This window comes from Nicotiana sylvestris, chromosome 1 (assembly GCF_000393655.2).
Source record: "Nicotiana sylvestris chromosome 1, ASM39365v2, whole genome shotgun sequence".
In the NCBI taxonomy this organism is placed as follows: Eukaryota; Viridiplantae; Streptophyta; class Magnoliopsida; order Solanales; family Solanaceae; genus Nicotiana; species Nicotiana sylvestris.
Genome location: NC_091057.1, coordinates 29,193,516 through 29,205,371, shown reverse-complemented (window position 1 = coordinate 29,205,371; position 11,856 = coordinate 29,193,516). Strand labels below are relative to the sequence as shown.

The window sequence follows — 11,856 nt, the reverse complement described above, 5'->3', positions numbered from 1 at the left end:
GAGATTTCAATATATTTTGTTTTGTTATGAAGATTGTGTTTTGTTTATGTAATGGATTCTATCACAAGAATTAGGATTTGCACAACTATGTGGATTAGGATTGATGTTCACAAGAATTAGAACCATGTTGAATTGAACTGTTGTTTATGTTAATTTTGTTCTGTTATGAACTATTGAATCCGATCCGAAAATCCGATCACCAAACCGATCCGAAATTATGCAATCCGATCTAATTCGGATCGGATTCGGATTGCGTTTTGGGGAATCCGAAATCCGAAATTTCAATCCGAAATGTGCTAAATCCGATCCGATCCGATCCATGCACAGCCCTAGATACTACATTGGATGCCCATGTTGTGAATAACTTAAAGATTAAATTTTCTACTTTATGTCCATCATCTTTACTTTTTATGCCTATAAAAGGCTATATAATTGCAATGGAAAAATATGAAAGAAGAAAACATTTCTCCCTTCTTTCTATCTATTCTTATTTACATTTTACTGCATTTCTTTTATTTTATAACAAAAGGAATGATAATAAGTAATGGAAGGAATATTTAAGGTGGGTGCAAACTGCAAATTTAAGTTGGACACTGTTATTAAAAAAAAATATAAAAAAATAATAATAAAAAAATACAATGAGGGGTATAATTGGGAATTGAAATAGGCATAAGAATATCTGAGCATGTCTAGGTTTTTTCTTTCTTCCTAAGCTTTACTCAGAACATTCAATTTCGGCCCAATCGATTCTCCGGCGTTAGCAAATCCTCCGTTCGCATTTTCCGGTAAGTTAACGTTTTACTTTTTACTCTATCGCTGCTTTATTTACTTGTAAAAAATTAACCTTCTCTGTTATTACACGTCGTTGCTCTGCTCTTTACACATTTGCCAATTAAATTTCTCATTTTTGTATTTTTAATTAATAAGCACAAGATAATTTCATTAATGCTAAGTTAAGTAGAGTTGACCTACATCGAAATTTCCTTATAAATTTTTATCATTTTTGCTATTTTAGTTTTTTTTTTCTTTTTTTATAATTTCGTGGTGAAGTCTTTTATATAATTTAGAATTGATGGTTCATATTACAGAATTTATAGCTGCGAATGAAATTAGTGGTTGTGTATGTTATGGTTATTTTTCCCTTTTTCTTTTTAATGACGGTGGTGTCCAGGCACAACTTGCTTGCACTAGCATTGATACCAAGTAACTATGCCCATTATGTCTTAGATAGATGGAAGAAATTACGTAGTGTTTGTTGACGGTGGTGTCCAGGTGTACCTGTTCGCACCTCGACTATTTCAGTAGGTACCTCCCACTAGCACTAACACCGAGTAACTCTGCACACCAAGTCTTAGATAGATGGAAAGATGTCATCTAGTGTATTTTGCCTTTGCTGGGATGTGAACCTAAGACCTCATGGTTCTCCTCCCACTACATTGACCACTAAGCCATACCCTTGAGTATGTTATGGTTATTTAGGCGGGAATGTTGGGAGATTCATTTTAAATTGACTAGTTATAAGGTGGCTATGGCATCCCTGCTCTTTTATCCGGCCTTGGTATCAACAATGTGAGCTCACGTAGGATGCAATGCTCGCACATGCAGGTTTTTGTTTAGGAGGGAATGGCTAAGAAGATGTTCAAATGATGCAATAGTTTATTTTTTGCTGAGGGCAGTGTTACGCAGCACCAATGCTAGCGGGGGGTAGCAGGAGAACCACCCTCATAAAAAAATGGTGCAATAGCTCGGTTCTTTGCTTAATAGGTAGAGAAGACTAGTCGTATAAGTGGACCGGTTACTTAGTCATTTATGGTGTGTCTTCTTGTGAATGAAGTAACGCATAGTTCATTGCTCAGAATGATGATAATATTTGAGATTTTTGGCTTTTGGATGTCTCTATCTTTCCATATTTTTTTTGAGATGTATGTGCATTTCTTTCAAGCTATACAGAACTCTCAGCATTGCATACATCCCACTGAACTCCCAAAACAGGAAAAAACACGAGGAAAAAGTTATTCTCCTTTTTGAAAGCTATCATCTTTTTCAGAAAAATTATGCGTCAAATACAGAAAATAAAAATTCAGGGTTTGTTCTTTGAGGATTGTTATCTACATGGGATGTTTTCTGTCCTTTACTTTTTGATGACCGAGAAATCCGTCTAGGGCGAAGCTTAGGACCAACCGCACCTTTGAAACTCCTGGATAATGGGCCCGCCCCTCAACCATTCTTTACTTAGGATGTTGTCTGGACTTAATACAAGCTAATTACAATTAGTCAAAGCAGTGTACCGCAAATTCTTAAATATCAGCTAGAACATGCCACAACATGCTCTCTGACATAAGCTGGAACTGTGGAGTGACACTATAACCTAGATAATGGTTAAAAAAGGGGACTCCTGTTACCACTAAGCATTTATTGTGGCTTAACCTTTCTTTCATGCTTTGTGTTCTCCACATTGCGGCTGGTAGTAATGTTTTGACTGCAATGCATTTTGAGCGTTATCAGGGGTACATATCTTTTCTAATTACAAGACATTGGATGATATATATCTTTTGACATTTCCTCTGAATTCTTGTTGCATTCAAGCTAAACTAGTTGTCTCAGTTTGCTAAGCTGTAATGGTTTTGGAATAACTTTGACAAATTCTGTTCCAATTGAAGTTACAATCTGATTCTTTCTGCCTTGGCTGCAGATTGTTTCTTATCCTAGCGTGGTATAATCTGTATCTCTGTGCATTTATTTTTTAAATTATTATGTGCACTTGGCACTTGAGCTTCTCAAGTTATTAAGCTCCATATTCTAATTCTAAATTAAGAGAAAAATAGGGGTTGCCAAGCTTTCTGGTGGAGTTCTCTTTTACTCATCCACTGTTTTTTTTTGTCATTTCTGTTGTCCGTGAGCTATAAATGACTTAGGTCTCACCTGTTGCCAGATATGATGTTTCGCCAGATAGATGTATTTTATTTTAAGGAGAAGATGATAATGATTAAAAAAAACCAATATATGAAGAAAAAACAATCATTCATATGCATTTTATCATTCTTATTCCATTCAACGAACTGGCATCTGAATGCCTGAGGTGTGAAGGCATCTTAACAGGAGTGCAGCAGCTCTCCTGATAGGGATATGAGCAAGAGACACTGATGTGCTTTTTGTTTCTTAACCATTATAAAATAACGCAGAATGCGTTACGCATATACATGGATAGATACAACTGTCGGACAATGAATTCTTTTAAAGTATTTGTTAGAAATTCTCTTTTCTTTTTAAGTTTTGCACTTTCGGAGAAAATTGTTGGAATAGATAATTTGATACATTGCTGGATACACTTCTCAAAGTTGAGAAACAAAAATCTAAAAGCACTACTGTTTCTTACAATTGGATGCATGGTTAATTTATTGAAAGGCATGATGGATTTGTTTTCTTGCATGCAGCTATTTTCGTCCTTTGAAATTGTTCTGATGGATGCATGATCATGAGTCTGTGACTTCTGCATGGTTAATTTACTGAAAGGCATGATGGGTTTGTTTTCTTGCATGCAGCTATTTTCGTCCTTTGAAATTGTTCTGATGGATGCATGATCATGAGTCTCTGACTTCTGCATTACTCAGGTGGTGATTTCCCTTATGTGTCCTAAACGCATATGAGTTGATTGAAAGATTGATAGCTTCTTGCTAGATTAGTATCATGGGATACAATCGGCAAAAAGATAAGAATGGTTACCGTAGTTCATCAAAGGGTAATGGCGATGATGGTACATCAGCTAGGACAAGACCTCTCAGTTTGGATGACATCATGCTTAGAAGGAAAAGTAAGGAAGAAGAACTGGACATTAAGAACAATTTTGTAGGAGCTGAGAGTGTATCGCGTAAAGAGGACAGGCATAAGAGGACTACTGATGGTTTAGAACCTGAGCGAAACCGCTACGATGAGTCATTACCTAGTGCTTCCAGACATACTTCGGAGGATTCTAGGAAGTTAGCATCAAGGCAAACAGAGAATAATATGATGGCTGAAAAATTAGCTAGGGGTAAACATAAAGATAGTAGAGAATCTGAAATCAAATCAAAGACATCAGTGAACAAAGATGTAAGCAATAAGAGACTAGCTGGTAGCAAAACCGACAAAGATTATCTTGTCCGGAGAAGAAAAGATGAGGAATTTGTTGATGATTCTGGAAATGAAACTGGTAAAAGACATTCAAGAGATTTGGCCCGGAAGGAGAGATCGACAGATAAAACTGACAGAAGACGCGATGAGGGAAGAAAAGACAAAGATCCTGATGAGGATGAGAGACAGTCATACAGGAAGAGGAAAGATATGGAAGTGCCAAGTGATGCTCCTCTGGATGAGGCTGAGAAAAGGCATTCAAGAAATCATGGACGGAGAGATAGTGACAAAACTGAAATAAAGTCTGAATCAGGTAGAAGGAAGCACCGAAGTGATGACGAGGAGAGAAACAGAGACAAGAATGCCGATAAAAAACACAGTTCATCGAAAGTTTCTGAAGTTACCGGAAGGGTGGAATCTTCTCGGGCTCAGCTGGAGGAAGAAAGACCAAAGAGAAGGCGGTCAAGAAGTCGAGAGTATGATAAAGATCGAGGTAGAAGGTCTCGTTCTGGGTCACCAAGAGGACTTAAGCATTCATCTCATGATCACAGAGAGCGTGGTGAGTTTTCCTCGCATTCTTCCAAAGATAAATCTGGAAGATCACATTATGATCTGGATAAAAAGATATCCAGCAATGGTTCAGATAGCCACTCCAAGCGCCATGCAGAATCTACAAGTGGGCTTGGGGGCTATTCACCAAGAAAGAGGAAATCAGAGGCTGCTGCTAAAACTCCTCCTCCAACTAACCGCTCTCCAGATCGGAAAAATGCTGGGTGGGATCTACCACCTGCATCAGCTGGAAGTAATGTTACTGGTTCTGTTCCTTCTAGCGTTCAGTCTTCAATGCAATCTGTAATACCAAATATACATCAGCTCTCTAGCGTGGTTCCTGCTAATACATTTACAACAAAGACTGCTGGCGTTTCATATAATTACTTATTTTCATCTATACATGCAACTGATTCGGTCCAGCTGACACAAGCAACACGGCCTATGAGAAGGCTTTATCTAGAAAACTTGCCAAACTCCGCCTCTGAGAAAGATATTCTGGACTGGATTAATCATTCTTTGCTGTCTTCAGGAGTCAATCGCATTCAAGGAACACTACCATGTATCAGCTGTATGGTATGTTTACTTCTTCTGCTCTTGTTCTAAGTAGGATAGAGATTAGTGTTGCTTATTGTTTCTTCACTGCAGATACACAAGGAGAAGCGCCAAGCTCTTCTAGAATTTTTAACCCCCGAGGATGCTTCTGCTGCACTTTCTTTTGATGGCAGATCCTTCTGTGGTTCTATTCTTAAAATCAGGAGGCCAAAAGACTTCGTCGAAGTGGCTGTAAGAATATTACCATGAGATTCTTTATAGATTTGTGCTGGTCTTTTGCACTGGCCTTTTGTTATTTACTTTTTTCTTAGTGATGTGTGCTTATTCTTCATGTTAATGTTCAGTTCTAAAATGGATACACTATACGTTTGTGGTGGGTTGAAACAAATTTATGTTTAGTTAAATGAATCTGATTTTCCTATTCTCTTTCCTTCCTTTCTTTATCATGGGGTATTTGGAGTGATTAGTTGCATGGATTGTGACTTTTGTACGGCGAGGGATGTTAAGTATGATGGTCAATTTGCTGTTCTTGTCCCAGTAATACATACTACTCAAGATCTATTCTTCACCTGCATCAAAGAATAAGTACATAGGCAATAAACAAAATTCTCCGGTAAATGTGTTCTTGCAGGTAAAAAACAAGGTGTCCATCTTTATCATAAAAAAGTCAAGGTCTTCATCTAGTCAAAGAGTAGGACGCATGAAGAGGTTAGACTTGTCCTCAATGCTTGAATGATTGTTCAGTGTGGAAGATAACCTCTGTGAACGGGATACCAATCTCATAGAGTCCCTTAGCATTTGTTAGCAGTAATATAGGCACCAAGATTAGCAGCAACATAGGCACCAAAATTTTGGTATAGCATATGTTTAAGATGTTATTGATATGAAATCCTTCTGATCTTCTCTAATAGTACCCTCAATATCTTTCACCTCCTATATCAGAGCAGGGGAAGCTGCACGTCATTTGATCATCCGTTTAACTGGATATTGGAGGATGATGATGGTGGTTTCCACTGCATAAGTGCAAAAGGGATGATATATAGTTGAGTTATATCAAATGAAGTGAAATAAAGAAATATGGAAATTGTGGTAGGGCAGTTTTGTTAATATGGAACATTGCCTGCATGTTGGATCTGCAGCTTCCTTGTTAGTTACTGGTTATTTTTGTTTTTTCAAGATAGATACTCTCCAACAAACCTTTTCCTTCTCCCCCCCCCCCTCTTTTTCTTATGATAGGTACGCCTCTTATATTTTATTTTAGTAATTTCCTATTAGTATAGCTTTGAAAAATGGGTTAGACTGCTTAGTGACTTCCACATGAAAATCAAGTCTTCTCTCAGTAACTTCTTGCTCTGTATTTTCTACATTTTGTCAATGCATCAAACTGTGTATTTAAGTAGTAGGAAGATGGTGCTTCCTCTTTACGTTGAAACAGTGCTTTATTCTGCTTTTATATGCAGTTTCTGAGGTATATTGTGGTCATTATTCATGTAGCAGGTTTTCAGACAGTTGCTATTTTCATGCAGACTGGTGTTCCTCAGAAGTCGGTTGCTGCAGCTGACAGGATAGACAACACTGTGGAGGATTCTCCTTATAAGGTATGCATCTGAAATAACACAAAGGATTTGACCTTTAAACCTGCCTGTCGGAACTGGAAGCGGCATACACTTATGCCATGTGTTGTCCTTGTACTTGGAATGCCTATCGTCCTTTCCTTGTGATAAATATGAATCTCCTATTTGTTTCATGCTATTAGTAAGTTTCTTGTCAGTTTCAGTTTGTTTGATCTCTCTGATTTAGCAGGACTACTTAAGAGTTGAAAAATAGCTATTACTGTATATTAAGAGTTTACTTTTCATTAGCTTGAGCTCTTGTGTATTGTAGTTAGGTGTTTTAAAATATAATGTAGGAAAGCCAGTTTTTTTGTATGTTAGCTTAAATTTTGAGAAAGGAATGAAATTAACTTTTGAAGGGTAAGTAAGTCCTTTATTGCGGTTACGTTTTTTTTTTTTTTTTTTGCGCGGTACTTTGGTGTAAACAAGAAACAATGTCTTGTCTAGATGATTTCTAACTGTATTACGAAAATGATGTGTACGGCAGCAAATTGGTTTAATATCAAATGCTTACCTTGACCCCCACCCCACGCCACCCAAAAAAAGGGTAATAGATACGGAAGAAAGCCTATGTTCTAGGAAACTGGGATACACATTTTGATGACCTAACGATCAGGATAGGAACAATAGCTTTGAGAGTTGAGACTATTATACCAATAATTTCTTCTGTGCGCTGCACTTTTATGTATCTTGTATACGAGACTCGCATAGACAGAAAGCAATGTTCCAGCTGCTCTATGCTACTTCACAACACAGGAATCTCAAGTGGCGCAATTATATATTGGATTGTGAGGTTATAGATTATGATATCGGCTTTCAATATTCATAAGGTGTTGATGTATGAAAGTTTCCTAACTGTTAGATTAGATGCAAAGCTTCTCATTTGAATCCTGTGGGATTGTGAGGACGTTACATTTGAATTGCTTTACTTTCTTTGTTGGCCTTTGCCTCAACTCTTTGACAGGTCATATTTGTGAACTTCAGAATTCTTTTGTTTAATTTGGCTTCCACAAACGAGTTCTTCGAAATTTGACCATTTTGTATTTTCAATCTGATTAATGTTTTTTCAGATTTTCAAGTCTGTTTCATTCCTGTTGTTTCCTTTCCCTTTCAGTAACAAGTTTTTATACACGTTGCAGATTTTTGTTGGTGGAATTTCAAGAACTATTTCATCGGAGATGGTAAGGCCAAATAATGTCTCAAAACCTTTCCTTAATTAAAAAGAAAGAACAATGGAATATCGGGCTTTCCAGTGAATTTGATCTTATCTGATGCTATTTCAGCTTATGGAGATTGCTAAAGCTTTTGGACCTTTGAAAGCCTACCATTTCAGTATGAATTCAGATATCAATGAACCTTGTGCATTTCTTGAGGTACTCTCGGATTATTGGATACATCTTTCTTATATTAAATTAAGTGTCCTTTTCTTTTCTGAAATATTCTTTCCTTATGGCAAAGGTAGCTTTTACACAACAAGCGGAGTCTTAATTCTGGCTAAGATTATTTTTCGTTGGAGTGAATTATTGGAAGTACCGAGTGGTAGAAAAAACGAGCAAATTATCATCTTACTAGAAGTTAGATCTTATGCCTCTTCAACAATCTTCTTTGGGTGGAAGAGTGAATGAACAAAAAGTAGTTCTTTTTACATGTTTAAAAAGTTGGTGGTCCTTTCTGCTTGCTTTTCTTTCTATCTTGCCAAACAAAATGACTTACCACTGTTAGCATGTAAAGGCATGCTATCCTCTTTGAACTCCTTTTTTTATTTTAATTTTTGTCTTCTAATTCTGCTACTTTGCTTCTCTAAAGGTAGGACGAGTAAGTAAATTTTTTGACAGACAAGCGAAAACTCTTACCAGCTGACATACAGTTGCTCTAGAACAACCAATACTGATTCAGATCCAGGTGTAGGCTTACTGATTAATTCGATCAATGTGTACCAAATATATCATCCTTTACACGCCAATAAAAAAAAAGTATCATCCTTTACATGAAAATAAATCAAAAAGAGTAGAGGAGCTTTTAACTATTCATATCAAATTTTCTAGCCATCAGACCTCTTTAATTCCTTTCCTTCCCAATAATCTGCAGAGGACACTGCAGATCACTTTTCACGCTCTCTTCGTCCCTCTCAAGATTTGAGAATGAATGACCCTAGATCTCTAGCTTTTCAATTTTACAAGAGATGTTTAATGCTTTGGAGAATAGTGCTGCTTGTGTCAATGAGTGAGGGAAGAAATGATTCCAATGAATAAAAAATTCTTTTAGTGCCAAAAGTGACTTGCCATACTTGATGCACCGCACAAATTTCTTATATGCTTGACCTCATTTTCATTGCATGTAGAGTATTCCTTTTATAGTATTTTATGACCATGCTTTGAATTGTGGATTGCTATTGCTTAAATTTGTTGAGCTAGATACCTTGGTTTGTTACATCTTGAGCCTCTGTCCCTTTGTATTTCTCCTTGACTCAAGTGCCGTGAACTCTCAAGTCTTCTCCAAGTTCAACTCTTGCGTCTTTTATTGATCTTAAAGTAATTATTTCAACCATTTCAGTATGTTGACCATTCAGTTACTCTTAAAGCTTGTGCTGGTCTTAATGGTATGAAGTTGGGTGGAAAAGTGTTAACTGTTGTTCAAGCTGTCCCAGATACTGTTTTACTGGTACTCTCTCAAGTCCTCTTATCAAGAAATTTTGGCTTTAGGTACAATTTTTAATCTATTCTTGGCAATACAAATTTGACCAAAAGATACACATAATACTCAGGACAAAGATGAAAATACACCTTTATACCGGATTCCCCAGCATGCAAAGCCACTTCTGGAGAAGCCCACGGAAGTTCTGAAGCTGAAAAATCTGGTATGTCTGTTTTTTAATCTTGGTGTAGTTTGAATTTTATTTTCAATAAGAAAAAAAAAAATACTCTGTTATGCCAGTAAAAATGTTGATACTATTAGAAATTGTAGAGAACTTCTAGTGCTAGAGAAACTAAAATTTTATAACATTGTAATGGAGACGGGCTTAAATGGAGCTACATGTAAAATGAGTCAGATGGCCAACTCCAATTTGCTCGGTATTGAAAGTGGTTTTGTTTCCATATATTACTGGAATTATATTTCTTAGATGTGGCAAATCCACTTATCAGGGGGTTACTAGATTTTTTTCCTCTAATTGTTTTGTCCTGTCCAGGTGGATGCAAATGTACTCATTTTTTTGTCTGAAGCAGAAGTTGAAGAGTTATTGGAAGACATCAGATTGGAGTGTGCCAGGTCATTTATGAAAAGTCATTTTTTCTTAAATGTCATTGCTTCTATTCTCCTTGTCAATTCATCACTGATCTGGAAAATGTTCTTCTGATGCTGTAGGTTTGGCACTGTTAAATCAATTAATGTTGTAAAGCAAAGTCAATGCTCTCTCACATCTGATCCTGCTGCTATGGACACTAGTCCTACTTTGAATGAGGACGATATGGAGTTTGCTAAAGAGTGTGACCGAAATGATCCATCCCCAAAGAGTTCTGATCACGAGTTGGAAGTTGGTGGGTCACACCTCCCTAACAGTGATGAAGAACCCATGGAAACCAATAGCGCTGAGGAAGCTGAAAGATGTGCTGATGGTAAAACTCAGATGTCAGAACCTTTAAAAGGTGACTCCGAAGAGGAGGCTGGAGATGTCGATGATGCTTTGGCCGCTGATGGTAAAACTCAGATGTCAGAACCTTTAAAAGGTGACTCCAAAGAGGAGGCTGGAGATGCCGATGATGCTTCGGCTGGTGGCAGCCATTCCAATGACGGACCTCATGAGGAGGTAATAAAAGACGACACTTCTGACCCTCTACCCAATGATGGTAATGTGTCTGATCGAGGGACAAGCTGCCAAGAAAATTCTGAGGTTACTCGTGGAGTCTCTCCAAATGAAAAGAATACTACTAGAGTTTTGGAAAGGAAAGATGAAGATTCTAATTCTAGTCCAGTTGAACATCTTGAGATAAATGATCAATCACCAGTTAAGGAGGCAATGAAATCAGAGGAAGACAATGGAAATGTAGATGGAGCTTTTGAACCAGAATTCTCGTCGAAAGAAGAGTTGGATGCTCGAGAGAAACTTGAGGAAAAGACTGAAATTTCTGTTAATGATGTGTTTGAGCCCGGCTGTGTACTTGTGGAGTTTAGAAGAGCAGAAGCTGCATGCATGGCTGCTCATTGTTTACATGGGCGACTGTTTGATGATCGGACAGTGACTGTGGAGTATGTTCCCCTTGATCTCTATCGTACAAAGTTTACTAAACAAAACTAATTCCTTTTGGTCAATTCAATGCCTTATTTCCTGCAGATCTCCCCAAACTTGAATGGCATTAACATACGATTTGCCTATGCTATTCACTTATCTATCAGATCCTTACCTGAATGTTCACAATTTTTACCATATTGAGATGCCTTAGTTAACCTTTTGCTAGTGCGAGAGTTGTAGCAAATTTTCTGTATACCAGACTTGGAGCGGAATACATGTTTTCTCCAAGATGTAGAACAGGATTTAAGGATTCTTGTCCAAGAAATGAGCAATTATAATGCGTTAAATTGTCGTTAAAGTTACAGCTTTATTTTTATGGTTGCAACATGTTGCCCCCCATTTTGGATAGAGGAACACAGTCCTTTGTCATCTTGGAATTACATGCCTTATGATGAGGGGTTAGCCATCACGGCTATTGACTCTATGTTCTTGATGATGTTGATCAGAGACTCAGTTGGCCAGTCCACGTTAAGGGGTTGTTTGGTAGAGATAAGAATGTTAAATTCTGGTATAAAATTCTGGTATCTTCTCTTATCAATCTTTGTATTACTAATATAGTATCTTACAGCTAGTATAATTTTCTTTTGCAGTATTAAACTTTGCATTATTTATGCATTAATGGTGTAAATTTTTTTACACAATCAAGCTACTTATTATGTAATTAGAGGAAAGTCTCTTGATAAGAATTAATTGGTAATTCTCTAAAGATGGTAACTAACTTGCTATCAAGTTAAAATTCAT

At 37.1% G+C, this 11,856-nt stretch overlaps 1 protein-coding gene across 3 annotated transcripts; it reads left to right on the top strand.

Annotated features, from left to right (window-relative positions):
- The first annotated feature begins 699 nt into the window (after nucleotides 1–699).
- On the top strand, nucleotides 700–11,425 carry LOC104225576 (uncharacterized). 3 transcript variants are annotated; one of them, XM_009777410.2, is made up of 10 exons: nucleotides 700–785; nucleotides 3,612–5,235; nucleotides 5,308–5,445; nucleotides 6,741–6,812; nucleotides 7,967–8,008; nucleotides 8,111–8,200; nucleotides 9,381–9,488; nucleotides 9,592–9,684; nucleotides 10,015–10,094; nucleotides 10,191–11,425. In XM_009777410.2, the coding sequence occupies exons 2-10, from the start codon at nucleotides 3,688–3,690 to the stop codon at nucleotides 11,119–11,121; spliced, it is 3,102 nt and encodes a 1,033-aa protein (XP_009775712.1). In that variant the 5' UTR covers nucleotides 700–785; nucleotides 3,612–3,687; the 3' UTR covers nucleotides 11,122–11,425. The 3 variants fall into 3 exon arrangements, with proteins under 3 accessions (XP_009775712.1, XP_070028132.1, XP_009775711.1); XM_070172031.1 differs by having other exon boundaries at nucleotides 3,435–5,235; XM_009777409.2 differs by having other exon boundaries at nucleotides 704–785; nucleotides 3,543–5,235.
- The last annotated feature ends 431 nt before the right edge of the window (nucleotides 11,426–11,856 follow it).